The 20,791-nt window shown below is 39.8% G+C and overlaps 3 protein-coding genes across 7 annotated transcripts; 1 reads left to right on the top strand and 2 right to left on the bottom strand.

The window, feature by feature from the left end:
- Positions 1 to 2,279: 2,279 nt before the first annotated feature.
- On the top strand, positions 2,280 to 5,733 carry LOC128019597 (SERTA domain-containing protein 2). The gene is made up of 2 exons (XM_052605674.1): positions 2,280 to 2,426; positions 4,088 to 5,733. The coding sequence occupies exon 2, from the start codon at positions 4,099 to 4,101 to the stop codon at positions 4,951 to 4,953; it is 855 nt and encodes a 284-aa protein (XP_052461634.1). The 5' UTR covers positions 2,280 to 2,426; positions 4,088 to 4,098; the 3' UTR covers positions 4,954 to 5,733.
- LOC128019566 (aftiphilin-like) lies at positions 5,291 to 14,945 on the bottom strand. Of its 5 annotated transcripts, none has more exons than XM_052605640.1 (10): positions 14,600 to 14,945; positions 10,582 to 12,141; positions 10,112 to 10,266; positions 9,868 to 9,994; positions 9,691 to 9,747; positions 9,443 to 9,565; positions 8,317 to 8,377; positions 7,919 to 8,002; positions 7,637 to 7,760; positions 5,291 to 6,784 (listed from the first exon to the last, which is right to left on the bottom strand). In XM_052605640.1, the coding sequence occupies exons 2-10, from the start codon at positions 12,103 to 12,105 to the stop codon at positions 6,637 to 6,639; spliced, it is 2,403 nt and encodes an 800-aa protein (XP_052461600.1). In that variant the 5' UTR covers positions 12,106 to 12,141; positions 14,600 to 14,945; the 3' UTR covers positions 5,291 to 6,636. The 5 variants fall into 5 exon arrangements, with proteins under 5 accessions (XP_052461600.1, XP_052461592.1, XP_052461606.1 ...); XM_052605632.1 differs by having other exon boundaries at positions 14,729 to 14,944; XM_052605646.1 differs by having other exon boundaries at positions 5,291 to 6,781; positions 14,729 to 14,943.
- Positions 14,946 to 16,198: 1,253 nt separating this feature from the next.
- LOC128019604 (galectin-related protein) lies at positions 16,199 to 20,660 on the bottom strand. Its single transcript, XM_052605686.1, has 5 exons — positions 20,495 to 20,660; positions 19,310 to 19,384; positions 19,139 to 19,227; positions 18,727 to 18,889; positions 16,199 to 17,724 (listed from the first exon to the last, which is right to left on the bottom strand). Exons 1-5 carry the CDS (start codon positions 20,525 to 20,527, stop codon positions 17,581 to 17,583), a joined length of 504 nt encoding a protein of 167 aa, XP_052461646.1. The 5' UTR covers positions 20,528 to 20,660; the 3' UTR covers positions 16,199 to 17,580.
- Between the last annotated feature and the right edge of the window lie 131 nt (positions 20,661 to 20,791).

The following is a 20,791-nucleotide window of genomic DNA, read 5'->3' on the forward strand; positions in this document are numbered from 1 at the left end:
TATTTTCTTGTAAAGGAATGCATTGATTTACTAGTTACTTGAGCAGAAGAGACTTACATCAGAAACCGTTACAAAATCTTATTGACTCCAAACTTTTGCATCCAAGTATTTTTACTTCTTGCATAATATAAAAGAATTGAGAAAGCTTGCAGGACAATGAAGGCGGGACCTGAGGCGTGCAGGCCTGACCTGAAGTCTGCCATCTGCACACGTACACGCTCCTGCAGAGAGAGACAGCTGTGCTGCAGAGGTCAGGGTCAAGGACAATGAGGAGCGTGTGGGGGTGCTGGGAGACGAAGGGAAGGGGTCTGGTGGGAGGAGCCGAGCACAGCAGCTGTTTGAGGAGGCCTGGGATGAACTGAACACACAAACACGGGTAAGCTTGTCATAATGACATCAAGTAAACAGTCACACAGAGTTAATGGGGTAATCATCATTGTCATCATGGTCCCTGGTCTCCGGCTCTCTGGATGTGGCTTTAGTGTAAATCTGTTTTTTTTTTTTTCATTTTTATGCTGACTCTCATTCTAGATTACTCTCATGTGTTCATGCATCTGTTTACTGAGACAGCCCGAAAGGTTGAGAGACTTTCTTTGTGTGTGTTTGATGTGGTTTTGAAGCAGAGATGTGTGTGTGTGATGATTCAGCTGCTCTGATTGACTGCTGCTTTATCTCGCTCCTCTTGTTCAGGCCATCTGGATTGTATGAAGTGAAATGCAAAGAGATGATGAGCACAGATGTCAGCATGTGCATCGTGTGAAAATATTTCTGAACATTTTGACACACAAAGATCTTTTTTTGCGAGGATGTAAACTGAACGTCTACTTGGTTATTAGACTTCTAGTGGAGATTTGTCTTGTTTTAAATAAGCTGCATTGGAACTGAACATTGTATTGCTCCGATTTTGGTATAGTTAGGAGAATAAAAATTATGCTTTATTTAAATATCAACTTTGTCTCATGTTTATTTTCTAGAATAGGTGCCTTCAAACTGTGGTCCATAGAAATGTTTAGGGGGGAAAATATACAAATATATGGAATAATAATAATAACAGCAATAATAAAATAATAAATTAGATTTAAAAAAATATTAAACAATAATAAATTATCAATTTTGAAAAAAAAAAAGAAAATTAGAATTTAAAGTTTAAAAATACATTTTAAAAAATCAGTTAAAATTAAATAAGATTTAGGGAATAGACAGTATATATAAAAATAAAAGAATCCCCAACAAAACTATAATAAAAATATTTAAATAAAGAATAAATGATATAAGTTGATTAAAAATGTATAAGATTAAAATAAATAAATAGTTTATAATAAATAATTAAATTAGATTTTAATAAGCAAATAAATAATACACAGTGCAGGACTAAAGACAGCAGAAAAAACTTAATTGGGACTCGATATTTAAAAAAATATATTCATATATATCATGTTAATTTTGCATTAAAACCTTGACAAATACAAGAAATTATCCAGTGAGAGTTTGTATAAAATGATTGCGGAGAAATGTTCAGGTTCATGTTGAGATCTCTAACTCCTGACTGCAGACACATCTGAGATCTCCTCTAAAACTGAATTCATCTCCATCTGATCTCTGCTGTCTGGGAAAATGCGCACATAAGCTTCAGTTTTATAAGAATAAGGATGACACGGAATCTACTTTGCGTTATTTTTCTGAAGAGCGCGCGTTCACATGACCTCGAGGGGAAGAGCTCGTGCCGTGAATGCTTCACATATTTGCGGCTTTTCCGCGGGAGCGCGTAGAGCCAGATCACGTTCAGTGACATATGCAGACTACAATGAGATCGAGAGAGAGAGGGAGAGGCATCGCGAAGTGCGATTCATTTTGTGAATCGACTCACTCGGGCGATTCATTTCAATGAACCTTTTAATAAATGTTGTTTTAAGCGAATGTTGTTGTTTTGTTTTTTACAAAAACTGCTATTTGGTACTAACAGCCTCAAATTTTTATGTTACATTTATGTAAAATTGTCGTTAACAGAAATATTGTGGAGAACAGTGTTGACAGTATTGCCAAGTATTTACATTTATTTGCGTCAAGTTTATTGGCAACCATAAAAAGCCTGTAAGCAAGCTAATAAGTTGCATAGTTTATAGTTGTTTATTCCAATTATTACTACATTTAGAGCATCACTTCGTGTCGCGAATCGGGTGGAGTGAATCATTCAAACGAATCGTATCGATTCAAACAAAGGATTCGTTCACGAGTCGCCATCTGCGAGGCTTACGTCACTGTCGAAGACTCTGCTTGCGGGTTTCTGTTGAAGGCGGAGCACTCTCGTCCGTCCGCTGCAAACGCGTTTTTCACACGGTAACGTTAGAGTCGCGCGAGCCGAGCGGAACGGTGAACGGGATACGAGTCCGATGAGCAGCTCGAAATCCTCGTTTGACCTGCATGCGGTGAGTTCATGAACTAAGTTACTCTTCACGTTAATCAGCGGAGTCGCTATAATAGAAAGTGACTTAACGTTAAAAACGTGTGTCTCACTGTATGCGTGTTAAATTAGGCGTATCTGTTTAGTGTATTGGAAGTGTGTTGTGGCCAACTGAGCGTCTCAGATGTGTCGTTTTGACTTAAATGTATTGTTGCCAAACATGTAAAAGCTACTAAACTACAGTTAACTTGAGCTGAACCCGGTGAATCTCGAGCCTGCCGTAGATAACGTTACTGCTGACGGTCAAGAACGGGTTAATACTATCAGTCTTCATTCAGCTCTGATGAGCCCTAGCTTTCAATTTACTGTAAGTCAGCTGAAGTTTCACTTTGAGCTGAAATAATGTGGGCGTGCAGCGCTAAATGTCACGGCTTCAGCTCAGACCTCACCTAAACCTTTTAACTGTTATGATATAATGGTTTTGCGTAAAAATCCACAGATGCCAAAATAATGCAAATACTTTCATGCTTGGTTCATTTCTGCACGTCAGCTCAAAGTAGTCAAATGCAAACGAATTCTAATAATTCTATCACACTTAAGGCATTAAATACTGTATTATACCATAGTTATAGAACTCATCCTAATTTCTTAAAGTTTCTTGTAAGCTACTGTGCATGTATCCCAGCTCTGGCTGTTGTTGATGGAGTTGGGTCAGTGGTACAGACTGTCACACATAACCACTAACCAGTCTTCTGAAGAGAGGAAGTTAGGCAACACTCGAGTGCTCTGATTTACAGTAATCACAGAGTTTAGAGAGAAGACAGTCATGTGTGTAGTCATGAGCTGTCAATGCGGACTGATCGTCTGTCTTTGATGGATGCTGACTCAAAGTGGAAAGTACTGTGTATTTCTCTGTTAATTCTATGTTATTTGGTCTGCTCTGCTTTATATCCAAGAAAGAGGAACTAGTCCTTTAAAAGAATCAATTAAGGGTAGTGTTTATATTAAAATATGTAATATATTTATTTTAGAATATAAGCATTTATAATAAAACAAAAAATATTCTTTTTGAAGTAAAATGTTTCAATAAATATGGTGATTTATTTATTCAAATTAAGATAATATTAAATGTTAGTAATAATTTATTAATAGCTGACAATTACATATATACAATATTTTAAATGTTGTTATAGAAAACACTTTAAAATATGCATTTCAATAAATATTGTCATTGTATTACGTTTGATTTTATTTAATACATTTACAGATAGCTTTGAAATACGTAATAGTTAACAATAATTCAGGTAATTAAATTAGATTTAATTATTTAAAATGTTATTATAGAAAACATTGAAAATAAAAAATAATTAAACGTAATATGTAAATTTTACGATATTTAGAACTTTTTAATTCTATTACTTTTTATTTTGAATTAAATATTTGAAATGTTATTATAGAAAACATTTCAAATAAAATAAAAACCAAACTTAAGATATTAATGTTAAAATATTTCAAACTTTTTATTTTTAATTAAATATTTAAAATGTTATTACGGATATGAAATAAAAATTAAAATATACATGATAAAAATATATTTTAGGATGTCTTAAATTAGAAATGTCAACTATTCAAATATGTTGGATGCCCACACACCCTTAGCTTCATCACTGTGTGTCTCTCTCTCAGATCTACACTATATGTTGGGGAAAGGCCTGAAACGGAAGCTGGAGCAGGAGGAAGAGCACGAGGTGATGAGCTGCTACTGGCTCCAGCGGCAGACCGTGCTCAACCTCTCGCTGCTGAAGCTGCACAGCCGTCCGGGACACTCAGACCCCGGCCTGGCCCGCAGGGTGCTCATCACCAACACGCTCCGGCACATCCAGGACGAGCTGAGAGGCGAGGGCGGCCCTGTTCCCGGGTCTCCACTGGGTGTTGTTGACGGGTGTCAGGAACGCCCGGCGGAGTCCCATAGTGAGGGCAGTTTGACGCCCGTGTCACGGTTGGAGGAGGACAGACATCTGCTTCTCTGTCTGTCTCCGCCCACTTCCAGACAGCAACCCCCATCATCCTCTGTTATTAAAGACAGCTTCACCTCAGCACTGGCTGAAATTGAAGATCTGTGCCCGACTGTGGGAATAACCACTTTATTTACTACAGAGACGGGCCGCTCGATCACGTCAGACACAAACCCCAGACAAACAGACACCGGTCTTTCTGAAATGAACAGCAGTACGGACTCCGTGTCATCTCTCTCTGACTCCGCCCTTTCAGTGTTTGGCCACACCCCCTCGCTTCTCACGGACTTCTCATTGGACGATTTCCTGTTCACGGAAATAGACAGCTTGCTGTTCGACAACATCTCCTACGGTTCGTCCCTGAGCGCGAGCTCGGGCGCGTCAAAGGTCGTTTCCATGGTAACAGACGACCTCGTAAAGACGCTCACTGGTTACAGTAACGGCGGCACGAGCCAATCAGGGCTTTCCTCTAATCAGACTTTCAAACTGGATCTGAGCGAACTGGATCACATCATGGAGGTTTTGGTCGGGTCGTAATTTGATGCATCTTTAAATTGGTATTTAATATTAAGGTCAATTTTGGCAAATGTTTATGGTTTCAAAAAGGGTTCTGTGGAAAAGTGTTTGTATATTTATTTTGATACAGTAACAAAGGATGCATGATATAATGTAATATATTGCAGCAATTTTATAATGTTATAGAATACTATTTTCTCCTGTGGAATAACATGAATTACGTTATTTTAGTATTTAAAATTTTTTAATAAAAAATAAATAAACAAGATAAAATTGCTTTTAGTTTGTTCTTTTAAAACAGATGAATTGCAAACAGACAAGAAGACAGTAACGTGATTTAACACAAAACAAAACAGCATTTTCTCTTAAATTATTTTAATTTCTTGTGTACACTTAAAGAAAATTTACACACTCGTTTTTTTTTGTTTTGTTTGTTTTTTCAAAGAACCCAGGCATGCGCGGTTGACCTCGGTACAGGCTCTTTAGAGATATCATTCATCATTATGAGTTTTCCATAGGAATTCTCCCATAACAATTTGTACATGTTCCATAGTTTGACTGTACACAGTCTGAAGCCACAGTTAACTATGTAAGCAGTTCTTCTGTATATCTTTACAATGTGCAAAATCCTCCAGGAGACAGAATAAACAGTGACACAACTGGGAGAAAAAAAAAAAAAAAGCCAAAAGATGAGAAAACTCATTTCTGGGGAACACTTCCCATCATGCATCCTGGCGTACAGGACAACAGTGACGGCAGACGTCCTCCAGAGTCGCTTAAGATTTATCCGATTAAATAAAACACAGATACAGCATGACCAAAAACACAATGATAACAGGGAAATGAGCTAAAGGATACAGCAGATATTGGTCCCTTATTCTCGATACACCTATGTATGTAAATATTCAAGTTAATCATTCAATAATTCCTTCACTACATTATAGTCCGAAGCCAGTGGTTTCAACTTTAAACTTTAAAAAAAATAAGAAACGAATAAACAAGAGCAGCTAAAGATGAAGTTACTATAGACTCATCTACAGTCTGTCAGTGTGGAAAGAGTTAATTGTTAAACTATCAGCATAACAAAAAGATAAAGTGTTCACTAACGCCTGTGCGAAATCAAATAACCTAAAACCTACAAGTATAACAATATTGATTGTAATGTAATAGCCAAAACGTTTAAAAACTAAAGCCTTAGTTACGCGAAATCAAAAGAATATTCTGCAGATGGTTTGGTTTCAAGTCGATATAACTACGCATTTATATATCAATACAAATCAGATCATTCAGTTGTGCCATTGAAGGATGTTTAAGCCAGTGTTTCATAAAAACAACCTGAAAAGTGCCTCTTTCTCTCTCTCTCACACACACACACACACACACACACACTTAGTTGTGATGAATACTCGAAAGGAAATCATCCCTGATTATATACAGATTAACAAAAACTCTTCCTACTGTCATTCTAACAATTAAAATGATCTAGTCTTTTCTCCTCTACAGCGTTTGATCGTGAGCCGATTATTTCACACACTCTCTTGTACACAGGACAATGTATTTGAACTTAAAAACGCCTGGGAAAATGACAAACAGGAGTGTGGAAACCAAAAGTCTGAGATTAAAATCATAACTGTCAGTATGGTGAGATTCAGAAAGCGATACACAGAGAATGAGAGGTGAGACGTCACGGAGGAGAAGAACGCGTCAGTCGGGTGAAGAGGAGGGGAGGAGAGGAGTCAGCGTGGAGGGGAACATGAGGACTTTAGCCTGCATGAACGACAGATCCGGCAGACCGGAGATCACTCGCTGAGCCTCTTCACTCAGGTTCTCCTCCTTCTGCACAGGCTTTCTGCTGAGAGAGAGATCGTTTAATGACAAACCATACTAAATCGGTATCTACCACAGTTTACATCATCTCTTTCTTGACATAGTATTCGATCAGACTTCGGAAAGTTGGATCAAAAATGCAAAATAAGCGTGTTTTTCCAAGGATAATAACCGAGCGGCAACCTCCCGCTGTCTCTCGTGAGGCCATTAAGTGACTAAAACTGCAATTCATCGACTGGCCGCTTGAGGCTGGCTGCAGAAGAGAGTCAGTCCCATTGACTCCCCATGTTAAAATGCCCAACTTCACAGCAGAAAAAAACATGTTTACAGCCTGGTTCAAAAAATGATTTTGGTCTATATTGCTAATTTTGCCCTTCATGACAAATGTGAGGGGGGTGAATTTTTTTATAACTCATCCGTTTAAATTATATTAAGACTTAAAGTTCTGCATAATTAAGGGCGTGGTCACTTGAGTGACAGGTGGATTGCCGCTGCTGACAATGCCGTCGCACTAGGTGGGCGTGGCTTCAGCAATCACCTCCCGCCTTTTTGCCCATTTTCGATTATCCGGATGAGTCGCACGGTGACGCGCTGCCAAGATGGCTACGGCCCGCTCTACACACTTCAGGCTTCAAAACCGCTAATGAGGAGTCTATGGGTGACATCACGGACACTACGTCCATATATTTTTTTTACAGTCTATGGTAATAACTAGAGACCAATTATCAATTTAACAAACAAACAGTATGAGTAGCACTAGAGAGGTAGATAATAAAGGGTTCAAACAGAAACATCTAGCCTTTGTCAGCCTCTAGAAACCCTGCTGTTCTGAACTCATCAGGAACTGTGCTGTGTCTTCTCCTGGTGACTCACTGACCTGGTGGAGGTGCTGGTCTTCTCCACGGTGGACATGAGGCGAGCGAACGCATCCACGACTCTCCTGCCGCCTCCGCTGACGTCCAGCTTCGCCTGGGTCAACTCGTACAGCTCCGGGTCCACGCCTGCACACATGCACAAGCATATCAGATCTCTCTCGTGATACGCCAGCGTATGTAACAACGATCGTGTGAATGGACGGTTCAAGATATAGATGCAAATAGAGCAGAAATCAAGAACACCCAGACAGCTGTGGTGATGAACTGGAAATGCTTCAGCAAACCTGGAATGGAGGTGGCCGTGCCGGAGGGCGACTCGTCCACAGGGCCGAAAAAATCGAGGTTGAGCAGAGACGAGCCTCCACTCGCTTCAGAACGAGGGACGGTGAAAGAGGAGAGAAGAGAGAAGGGTTACGGACAGAGAGAACGAGATCAGGAAAGCAGCAGTTGACATAGATCTGGATTAGTGATGAAACTACGTGACTGGGTTAGTGCTGGTTTCTGTTAGTGTGAAGCACGAAGAGTACATGAACAGAGACAGATCCTGTGCAACTGTTAATCAACCGTTTAGTTTTTAAGACTCAAGGCACATTTCCATATATTCGAGATGAGAACAGCTTGTTCCTCCATTCGTCTCGATGATGTTCCTCCCTCAAGTGAGAGAAAGGATCGATCGTCTTACCGTCCAGAGGGTTTGTAAGGCCACTGCTGCTCCAGTCAAACTGAACGGGAGGAAGAGACTCCTGACGACAGAACAAGAGACCGGATGACATATAAGTGATGCAAAATAACAACAATAACAAAATCTTCATAAAGAAAAGCCTGTTTAATTCTATTTTCTATTTAGTAATCTGTCTGATATTTTTCTTTGAGACAATTCCTATTTTATTAAAATGTGTGAAACTAAGTTTATCTTATTAAGGGTTATATGTAATATGTTATATCATATGTAACTTTGTAAGTCTGATCAAAAAAGTCAAGAAACGGATGTTATAAACTGTGGTAACCACTGACTACTGGTAACTACTGTCAAAAAACAATATAATTAAAAAAAAAATTAAAAAGTTCTGATGTTTTTCGCAAAAAGATAAAAATAATTCTCCATCGCTTTGTCAGACTGGCATGTTAAATGACCATCATAGTCCATTTTTAACCATCGTTCTTTCATTTTATTTTTCTCAATTACTATATATAAAATCAAAAACTAAATTTAATTTGCATATGTAGATTTCATGTGCTCTTGCTAGGGTTAAAAATTCATTACCCAGGATGAAATTGTGTTATTAATGCATTAGTTGCACATAGTTAGACGCATATAATTTCAGTTGTACTTTGTTTACATTTATAATAATCATCAACTTACTTTGGTACACAAGTCAAACATATTTGTGTATGTGATTATCACAATATGCATGGTTTCAAAGCAGATTAACAGAAAGTAATGATGTCAATGTTAATATTTTATTATCTCCATAGTCGCATTCAACAGATTAAAGCCGGGCGACATTTATATTTTGCACTGATGCAAGCAATCCAGCAGTTGAGATATGCTATGAAGTTTAAATGGATTTAGGTGAATGTACTGTATGTATGCAAACAAAGTTGGATATATTTTACATAAAGAGCTGGGTGATAATATAATTACAATTTCTGATGATATAAACATTAAAGCAAAAAATTGCTTTATACAGCTTTATTCAATTAACGTATGAAAAAAAAAGTTACATATACTACAAACCCAATGTTATATATAGAGCTGTGTGATGTGTGTACTGTTTTACCAGGTGAAGGTTACTGAAGACGCTCACCTGGGCTGTGTCAGGTGGACAGGTGTTCAGCTCTGTGGCGACTGAAGGAGATTGTGCTATTGAGGCGATCATTTCAGCGGCGGAGACGGGCTTCACCGGCTCTTTCGTGGGTTCCAGCATCCCCTGCAGACCAACAGTTGTCCAAGATGATTGATTAAACACACATGAACTCTAGAGGACGTCTAAAATAAACCAGCGTCCATCATTCACACACACACACAGTTCTCCTAAAGCTGGGCTTCACTCACCAGACTGGCAGCATACATTGGCACAATTACAGGCTGCTTTTTCTGGCCCGTGAACAGCTGAGGAGAAAAAGAGACAAAAACAGAAGAAGAGAGAAATCAGTCACAGTTTCAGGAAGAACTCAGTTTCTTATATACATGACTTGACAGAATTCCATGTTTTCCCGAAACCAAACTCACGATGTTTCTGGTGTCGATACCAAGCGAGCAGAGCAGTGCTTTATTGGTGCGAGAGCCGCCCCACTGGTACCGGAGGCCGAAGGCATTATGAACATCCTGCAGCTGCTGCCACACGTCCTGCAGTGCCCTACAAAACCCACAGGATGAGACAGAGAGCGCTTCATTGACCACAGAACAACCGAGATGACTTAGTAGAGGAGCTGGCTCCCGGCAGCGACGAGCAAATAAACCTGTAGCTCCTCACCCATTGGTTGTCCCTTTGTCAGCATCTTCCTGTTGGGATGTGTCAGGAGGTTTGAGGAAGGTGTTGAGCGTCGACACCTCTTCCTCCACCCGAGGAGCAAGAACCAGCTCGAAACTGGCCTGGAAAATCATCTCCAAACGGCTGACCAGTGCAGACTGGAAAGAGAGAAGAAGAGAAGAAAATGGTGCAGCTTATTAAAAAGAGTTTTTAAAAAGGAAAATCAGCATATCTGAATGATTTCTGAAGATCATGTGACACTGAGGACTGGAGGAATGATGCTGAAAATACAGCTTTGATCAAAGCAACGAATAACATCTGATAATATATCCAAATAGACCATAGTTGTTTAAAACTAATAATATTTCAAAATATATTCATTTTTACCGTATTTTTGGTCAAATAAGTGCAACAAACCACAACAAAATGAAGAACAGAATGGGGCAAAGTAAAAACAGTAAATATAAACCTACCGTTGAACTTTTCCGCTGCTCCGCAGCAGTAGGGGGCGCTGTAGCTGGCTGGCTCTCGTGCCAGTCATCTCCGCTCTTTTCAATACCCACTGCATCCTGTTCCTGCTCGAACGTTGCCCACGATTCCCCTCCATTCTGGCTCTGATCCGGCTCAGAGAAAGCCTGCCATCCTTCGTTATCACCACCATCAGCCACCTGTGCAGAGCTGAAATCCGCAAAACTGTCACTTCCAGGAAAGGCCACAAACGGCGTTGCCTCTTCACCTTCCAAAGCTGATGTGCTAGGTTCTTTTGATGTGTCAAAATCGCCAAATTCATCGTCTTCTGCCTCCACCGGGGCACTCTGAGCCAGTTCGGTCTGAGAGACCCCCTGCTGGTCAAAATCAGCAAATCCAGTCGCGCTAAACGAGCTGGCATCTCCAAAGTCACCGAAATCTCCAAAATCCTCATCGTCGTCCTCGGCCAGCTGGCTGTGGTCGGCCGGAGTGGCCGTCTCCTCCTGAAGCGGAGGCGAGGGTACAGACCCCGTCGTGCTAAAGTCACCGAATTCTTCAAGCGCGTCAGTCGATAGCGGCCGACCAAAGGAAGTCTCTGTCTCCGTCTCCGTTTCTAAAGTTTCAGTCTCCGAGCCTTTCTCATCTGATTGTTCACCACTAGATTTATCCTCATTCGAGTCGGGCGACACCCTGTTATCATCAGTTTCGCTAAAAGTGTCACCATTAAGGGCTAGCGGTTGCACTGTGCTATCTACTTCAGTAGTATCAGCGTCTAACTCCCTTTGATCTAAACCCGAGACTTCATGGAAACCCCAGTCACCGTTGCTGAGATTTTCAGAGTTTTCCGAAGGGAATCCAAATCTTCTGATACCCGAGTCCCCACTATCGTCTCCTAAACTAACTCCTTGCACTTCAACGCTGTCGCTAACATCATTATGTAGTGGTCTGTACCCTTGATTCAAATCATCCAAGTCTGTATCTGAAGGCTGGTTGTGTTCAGCATTTGAAAAAGCAGAGAAATCAGCAAAATCATCTGTACTGGCATCAAATTCGTTGGGTTTGTGTGGTGTGGCCGGGCTTCCACCTTGGTCTAATGTCGCAAACCCATTGGTGAGCACTTCAGCGGTGCCATTGCAGTCAATGGAGTCGCTGTCAGTCCGAGACCCTGTTGTGAACTCCAGGGATGTGAAGCGAGCTTGGTGCTCTGTGAACTTTTTGAGTTCCTCTACGCTAACCGTTCTGCCATTGGGCGTGCAGGTCTGGCCAGAGCCAGGGGTCACGCCGTTGGCTTTCGTAGACCCCGCGGGTTGAGCGGACAATCCCACGATCCTTCCGTTGCTCAGCAGCTCCGGCGGCGAGGTGGCGTTCAAAGCCTGAGACTGGTTGAACGTGGTGGGCGTGTCGAACTCTGAGAAGCTGGTGCTGTTCGGGACGCCGGTGAAGTCGCTGAATTCATCGTCCTCTTCCTCGATGCCGTCCTCCATCGGGGGTGGAGATGAGGAGTACATGCGTATCACGTCAGGCTCCATGGGGCCTTGAGCAGAAACACAGCCAAGAGCTCACACCTGCAGCAAAGCAATGTACTTCAGATTAGCATCATGAAAATGACTAACAAATCATTTAAGTACAAATACAAGGTGATACATTCTCATGGTCTTTATTAATCTAATCTTATGGATCAGTATTTTACAAGTAGACACTGGCAGAGGAAATGTGATGTGTGCACAATAAATCTGAAATAGCAACATGGCTTTGTGCAATTACTTTAAATATGGTAAAATCAATGTGCTGCATGTTTCGGTGTGAAGTGTGGCACTGTGTTCATTTACACGAGAGCAGGTCACGACCGAGTGTTTTCAGTGTCTCGGAGCGGCTTGGTTTACAGTAAATGCTGCTCCACACTAACTCTGTTGCTTACAATTTACAAATGCAACATGCAATAATCATCTTCTCAAACTTGAGAATGACTATCAACGAAATAGCTTAAAAAAAAGAAACTCCCTGTGTTTTTCTGCCAATTTAAAAGCTTGATTGTTTAACATGAATTAAGACAGACTTAAAACACATTTTAAAATGATCAGATAAATTACAAATAGATTTGTCCCCCCAAATCGTGCAGCCCTATAATTGCATGTAACAGATTGAGACTGTTACTACTAATGTAATTAAAGAGTCATGATGCCCTCAGGATTAGTCCAAAACTGTAATTAGATGTAATGTGAAATGCAAAGGATCGTTTGGAAATGATTTCTGACACAGAAACAGGAAATCAGCTCTTCTGCAACGCTGAATGTTTTAATCACAACAGTGCGAACAGCAGGGAGTCGCTGCAATCACTCATGCATCCTCTTTAGTGAACTTAAGCCTCGTTTTCCTACATCCTAGCATCGTCTTGTGTCTAATTACTGGCATTTGCAAAGGCAAGCAACACTTTTACTATTGCTCTACATGGGTGTCAATGCTTTTAACCCTAAATATTAAACTAGCGAGTAAATCATCCCACCATTTGTGCTCCATTAACTCACATCATGCAGCTTTTGAGAAGACATTAATAAATCTAATCTTGACATGAATGAATCAGATGGATGCTTATTTCCTTTTCACAAACCCCTGATCACCACCATTGCAATAGCACTGAACAGTCGTCCTCTGTTAGCAGCGCTCATCACGATAGCGCTCAAGGGCCTATTAGAGGAACAGGTTCTTGTTATCTAACTCAAATCAAATCACGAGAGTAAAAACAAGACAGACTGCCTTCAAATCAGACGCTAATTAAGCGCTAAAGAGAGAAGCGGTGACTTAAGTGCAGCAGGGAAACCAGATCAATCTGGAAAAAGTCATCGCCGGGAATAAACCACAAGAATTCAGACACTGACTGAACGCATTAATTCACAAAGGATAGACAAATAAAACAGGGCTTTTAAACGGTCTATTGTATGGTGCTGGGAGCTTCGGCAGCGATGTTTGCTCAAAGCAGGGTCAAACAATGACAGAGACACGTCTGAAAAAAACACAATTTACCTTCACACTGCTTAAGTGACCCACATCTTACAGCACAAATACAAAACTGATTTCCAAATTAATTATTTACGGATTTATTTTTATTGTGAATTAAAAATATGTCAAGCAATACACAATTAATAGTATTAATTGACAGTAATGCTAAATTTTCCTATAAGGATAAAACCTTTTAAAAGGAATATAAATAACTGATATAAATAACCATAACTGAGGGTTATTGTATGATCATTATGAAACTGATACGTTTAAACACAGTAAAATTATAACAGAAAGTTAATTGTGCTAAACTACAATTTACGTTTATATCATTTTAACAACCCGTTTAACTCAGATTTCTATGATTTAGCACAAACACAAAACAACTTTACTATCAGAAAGGATTAACAACTGACCAATTCACTCATTTTACTCCTCTAGTTCATGTTATTGTGAATTAAAAATCCACATGCATGTAATCAGATTGACAGTGACACTCTTATTTTCTTATTAGGAGGATACACTTCACATGTAAATATCTACAATTATGATTAAACATTCATATTAGTCATATCAAGACTGCTAGTAGTAATATAAATCATCCGAGGTACAAAACCAGCATTGTCTCTTAACTTAAATACTATGTTCAGTTAGTGAAGTTATTAAATGTGTTATTAAATCAGTTAACTTACTCTAACATCACAGCTGTTGAGAAACACCAGGCTTTCAGCACATAAACTGATAAAACTGCTCATTATAACTATATAAACCTGACGACGACATTAGTTTAACCCAAACTATGCTAATCCTAGACTAAATCTGAAATAAACTGAATTAATGACATTTAGTCACTCGGACAAAATCAAACCGTTTTTGTGATGTTTACATCACGGCTAGCTGCTAGCCGTTAGCCTGAGCACAGCAGTGCAATAACACCTGACAGCATAAAACACGCTGTTTAAACCAGTCAAAATGAGCTGCTTCGGTCTAAACAATGACATGAAGTTGACATAAGAGTCGTGTTACTTTTTAACGAGTAATCCAGAAGAGCAGACTCGGTCTGTTAGCATCGCAGCTCAGTGTAGCATCAGAGCCCATTGATTAACACGGGCGATGCTAGCAGGCTAACATTAGCACTAGTCGTCCTCGTCTCACCTCACGAGACCGGGGTGATGTGTCGCATCCTCACGAGCGCATTCCGCGCACCGGCGGCGAGCATCTGGAGCATGTCGCGGACACAGCGGCACGGAGCCGGTGAGATCCCGCTCTCGCTGTCAGTCTGTCGGTGTGTGTACGAGGAGCGGATCCTGCTTGGTTCCGATTATTACCCAGCATGCATCATGCGCTGGTGTGGCACTTCTGGCGTCTCGTGTTGATTGGGTGAGACCAACTGAACTAAACCATCACTCAGATCTGATCATCCTCATTTGAGCAGAAAGACTGCTACGTGATTTTATTCACAAAGACGCAATGTCTAACTACTGTGAAAAAATAATATTAGAAATATGTGTAAAACATCATTTGGATTATTTTTTTCTACTCACTTAGTACCGTCCTGTACTTTTTTATTATTTATTTGTTTATTTGATGACATTTTTTAAATGTATATGATTTTTTTATTTGGTTTAATAAGTTACTGAGTAATTTATTATTTTTAATTAATATTAAATTAATTAATCCCACTTTTTATTTATTTATGTATTTATTGATTCATTCATTTTATTTTATTTTTATACTGCTTTGCCTAAAGACCCAATTTATACAGTGAAAAGATAACATTATAAAATTTAATTTAATCTGGAAAATAGCCAGTCTCAATTAAAATACATGAAGTTTTTTTTCTACTCAGCATAGTACTGTACTGTTCCATATGTATTATTTATTTGTTTATTTTAATGTCATTTTGACATACATTTTTTTCATCTATTTTTTTAGTGAGGTATTTGTTTTAATCCATTCTACTTACTTTTTTATTTTAATAAAATCTACCATTTATTTTTAAAGTAACCTCTTTATTGATTGTTTTGAATCTACTTTTTAAAATATTTTTATTTTACACTGTCTAAACACCCAATTTACGACTGTAAAAAAAAATTATAAATATGAACTAAGTTGAATTAAGCTTACATAGTCTTTTTTTATACTTGCTATAGAACTGTGTTGTTATTTATTTATGTATATATATATATTATCTATTTATCTAACCCATTTTTTTTTTTTTTTTTTTCAGTTTTGGCTTGCTGTTCCAAATCAAGCAGAGCCTTAGCAAGTACCACAGCATTACCATCTAATGCTGTCTCTTTAACATAAAGTACAATTAGGAAACGGCTCTACTATGATAGACGTAATCATCAGGAAGCAGAGCAGAGATAAGAAAGCCAACAGGAAAACTGAAGGCAAGACATTAACAGCACAATATGCAGGAAGAAGACAAGACTCTTCCACAAGCAATAAAACTATCCAGAATGGATGAGAAAGTTTCAAGTAACAGGAATGCATCACACCATACACTTGCATGTTTGAAATATCTCTCTGTATATACCAAAAATCACTAGTGATCAATAATGTGTCTGGCCCTGCTGCAACCAGCCATCATCATCATCAACATCATCACTGACAATACAATATCACTCATTAGGAGTCTTTATTAAGTAAGAACAATGAGTGTACATTAAAAACACACTGTGTGCTCAGAGACAATAAATACACAAAGCCCTGGAATGCAATGATTTTCTCCCTGATTTTATGTTGGTCTCAAGTAAATAAAGTTCACATCATCAGCGGTTCATCACATCATCTCGTTAACACAACTAATCATAAAATGCATTGCTTTTACATATGTTTAAGTGCTTGACAATGGAATTACAATGGAAAGATCACTATTGCTGTAAAACAAATGTAACTCTCAAATCACCATGTTTAGTTTATAAACGCGTATTTAGGAAATAAATAAACACATTAGCTGGAGAGTTACAAGGTTAAAATTAGGCAGTACATTCATAAATAGTTATTCACGCTCTCAAGCGCTCTGTTGTTAGTTACTCTTCTGCATCTGAACTCAGTTTTATCACTACTGACGGCAACATTCATCTTACATTTCTTTCATTTCCACTTTAACACCACAAAGTCAACATGAAATCCAGACTGTTTTTGCTTTCGTGGTCTTATAGTGTTAAATATTTAGTCTCATATCTCTGAAACACCTCTGATGCTGTCTCTTTCTAGAGTGCTGCAGGGATGATGTAGTTTTGGAAGCCAATTTTGTTCATTTTCGTTGGCTCATTTGGATCCATTTTCCTGAAGTCAATGTTTCAGCGTTTTTTTGAATGGGTTTTTGGTTGAATGCCTAAAATAAGGTCCGTGTTGAACAGGAGCTCAGGATATTTTCAGGTTTTAATGCGGTTGCTAACAAGTGGCTCAGTGGGACATCAAATGTCATCAAGGTAACTCCTCCACTCACTGCTCACTTTCACAGCCGCATTGTGTAAACTATTCAACTCAAACTTTCATGGAAAATGTTTTTAAATAAAGACTGAAAGACCTGTATGAATCTTAGTGATGGTGATGTCAAAATTCATAAACTTTTGCAGGTCACAGAGCTTATTTTCTGCAGTAATTCAAAAGCCAGTGGAAAAATCCTATTGGATTTAAGTCAAAGGACTAGGATGATGCAAACTTATTGGTTTTACTACAAAAATACGTCAGCCACATAGTTATTTATCCTAATGGAAGAAAATCAACCCCACCCTATGTTTTTTCTATTTTAACATCCTGTTGCACTCAAAAAACTAAATTAATGGGTTGCAAATGGTGTTTCATGTTGACTTCTGCTAAAAATGCTTCAGCGAATAAAAATAAATGCCTCGTTATAGCTGTAATATAAATGCAGGTTCACGTTGAGTTCATCAGTGGTGGATGATTCAGAAGCGGTGTCACACAGTCTTTAATGCTCAGAACGGATGGGTGTTGGTGAAGCTGCTCTCATGTGACGCCGCAGAGGTCAGAGGTCAGTTCAGCTTGGTGATGGTCAGACCGCCGCTGATCTGGATGGTGTCGATGGCCGTCAGCGGCGTCACGCGGTGGTAGAAGTCAAAGAGCTGATGGCCATCCACCAGCACACGGAAGCGCGAGTGCTCACAGTGGATCTCAACCTGAACAACAACAACACAGAGAGAAAGTGAAAGTGACATACATACAGCTGAGTGGTGACCCATACTCAGAATGCGTGCTCTGCATTTAACCCATCCAAAGTGCACACACACAGAGCAGTGAACACACACACACACACACACACACACACACACACACCCGGAGCAGTGGGCATCATTTATGCTGCTGTGCCCAGCGAGCAGTTGGGGGTTCAGTGCCTTGCTCAAGGACACCTCAGTCGTGGTACTGACGGCCCGAGACTCGAAACCACAACCCTAGGGTTAGGAGTCAAACTCTCTAACCACAAGGCCACAACTTCCCCAGAGAAAACAAACACCACTAGAACTGGAAACTCAGCTCATTAATTCAGCTACAACTTCAAATTGCATGTTCATGTTCCTGTTATGATGTCTATATTTGTTGAATATTCACAAGTCACTCTATCTACAGTGTGATTGTAAAAATGTCCCCCAAACCAGTATCAAATATGATCATCAGGCTTTAGAGGAACGTTTAATCATCAGTGTAATGCATTGCATTAAATGTTTTGAAACTAAAGAGCTTAGATTATAAAACTAAGCATTAGAAAATCATCTTACTATGACACATTATTGGAGATACAGAGTGACAAAGATAGTCAAGTTTTTAAAGATCTCATTGATTTATATTACAAGAAGAATTCGATCTTACTTTTTGTCCTTGTAATAAACATCAGGAACTGCACCACATTGCACATTTTTCCTCTATATTCTCACTGTGTTATACTATATGAGCCAAAACAAAAACTGATGTATCAAATATGATATTCAATAAAAACGCATATGCAAACTTTTAAATGTTCCAATTAATATTTTTCTGTCTATTACTTCATATTATTACATACCAACAAGTCAACTATTTAGTAGCAGACAGCCACCATTCATTTTGCAAGTCTGTATCCCCACACAACACATGATTGAGTTCAGTGTAGTTCAGATGATGATGATGATGATGATGACACTGACCCTGAAAGGCTGCTCTGCGATGAAGGGGAAGTAGGGTATCGATCTCTCCTCCTCGCCCCAGCTATCAGAAACACAGGCGTTTCGCAGAATCTCCCGGTCTTCGAACTGTACGCACATATCCAGAGCGACGTCCCCACAGCCGCACGTCAGACTGATGTCAAAACTGCCCGAGAGAGAACAGAAACATCCAACACTGAGCTAAAATTAGCAACCGAACGAGCCACAACAACAGTGTACAGGAGGTCATCGTCTAGACGCTGTGATTCTATCTGAAGCTTTTCTGTCAAACCTCATTCCTAGTTATCTAGCTAGAAGCTTTGATCGCTCAAGTTATCCAGATACGATGACAGCCGTGTCTCTGAGTGTGTGTCCAGCACCTGTGTGTGAGCACTTGTGTGAGTGTGTGAGCTACCTGTCCGGATCTGCGTTCATGACACCCATGATGGTGATTTTCTTCCCTGGCCTCATTCCTCCCCGGATGCCGCCGCAGAACGGCACAGCCTGAGACACACACAGCACAGAAAGAGACGTGAGACAAAACCACACGCACATCCAGACTAAACCACGGCCGTCGGGTCATTACCAGTTTCTGTTGCTCTTCTTTTTGCGATGACGTACACGGAGGCTCCCCGAAAGAACTGCTCAGATTTCTGTTTCTCTGAAGTGTGGATAAAGCACAACCAGGAAGTGAAGAGGCGGCCGTTTGTGCAAAAATCATGCAAATTACACATATTGATATGATACACAGCACAGGTGGAAACAATGGATCACATACAAACATCCATCTGAACGGGAATGATTCAGAGAACATACAGATGCACTATATCAAAGCTGACGAAAAGCACCAAAACGACATTGCAAAAGTACCCCATATGAACTTCTTTGCTGGAAACTTTGTCCAGTTTGCTGGAGATTCTCAAGATATTTAAGGACCAATGACAACTGACATAACTGAAAACAAACTTGTGTTTATGCAACAAATTTTTATCCTCACACAAAATTATTGTGTGGCTTTAAAAGACAGTATAGCACATCAGTTGTATGCACTACTTTTTTGCTCATGCTTGGAGTTTGACAGCTCCAGTCCCCATTCACTTCCATTATAAGAGACGCCTCCTAAACGTCTCTCCTTGTGTTACACAGAAAGAAAGTAAAGTACATTTATACAGGTTTGGAAGGACATATAATTAAAGTGAATAGAGACTGGAGCTATCAAGCCTCCAGAGGGAAAAAAGCACCATAAAAATATCCTAACAGTACCCCATAATAACTATATGCCAAGTCTTATGACTCTGAATCATTGTTCACTGAAAAATCTGTGCTCTCAAATCTCAGCACGCTTATGCATATTTAAAGTCAGGTAAATATAAAGACATCCAAGAACCAAAGACATTTACTATAAACGAAAACAAACAGTTTATGGACTAAATTTGTTCCTGTGTCGCTTCATGAGACAATATAACGCATCAGTCGTACGCACTACTCTGGAGTTTGACAGCTCCGGTCCCCATTCACTTCCATTATAAAACAAATGTTAACATTCTGCTAAACATCATCTTTTGTGTGTCACAAGAGTCAGTAGATTTATACATGTTTAGATTGGAAAGACAGGAGAGTAAGTAAATGATGGCTGTTATTTGTTGGTATGCCATTTCTTTAAAACATCAATATGTTCGTATTCTCTGATCTAGTTCGCGCTGCTGACAAACTTGTTTCCGTGTGTGAAGCAGGACACACGGCTTCCAGTCCCCAGAATGAAAATACTCACAAGTTCCTGTCGAACTGCGCTCAGATCCGCCATCTTCCACTCCAGGAAGCCCGAGAAGAGCGCTCGGCTTCGGGTTCGGTTCGGTACGGAGTCGGGACACTGATCCGCTCGGCTCGCGTGTAATACTCCCAGCAGCCAGCAGAGACGCACAGAGAAGCGTCCGTCCAATCAGCGCGCGCCCAGCAGGTTTTGCGTTGTGACGTGGCAGGACGTTAATCCGAGCGCTCGTCTTAAAATTTAATCAGCTCTAATGACTTTAATCTGTGTTTATCGCCCTGGGACAGAGAAGAATGTTAT

The sequence above is a fragment of the Carassius gibelio genome, chromosome A1 (genome assembly GCF_023724105.1).
Source record: "Carassius gibelio isolate Cgi1373 ecotype wild population from Czech Republic chromosome A1, carGib1.2-hapl.c, whole genome shotgun sequence".
In the NCBI taxonomy this organism is placed as follows: domain Eukaryota; kingdom Metazoa; phylum Chordata; class Actinopteri; order Cypriniformes; family Cyprinidae; genus Carassius; species Carassius gibelio.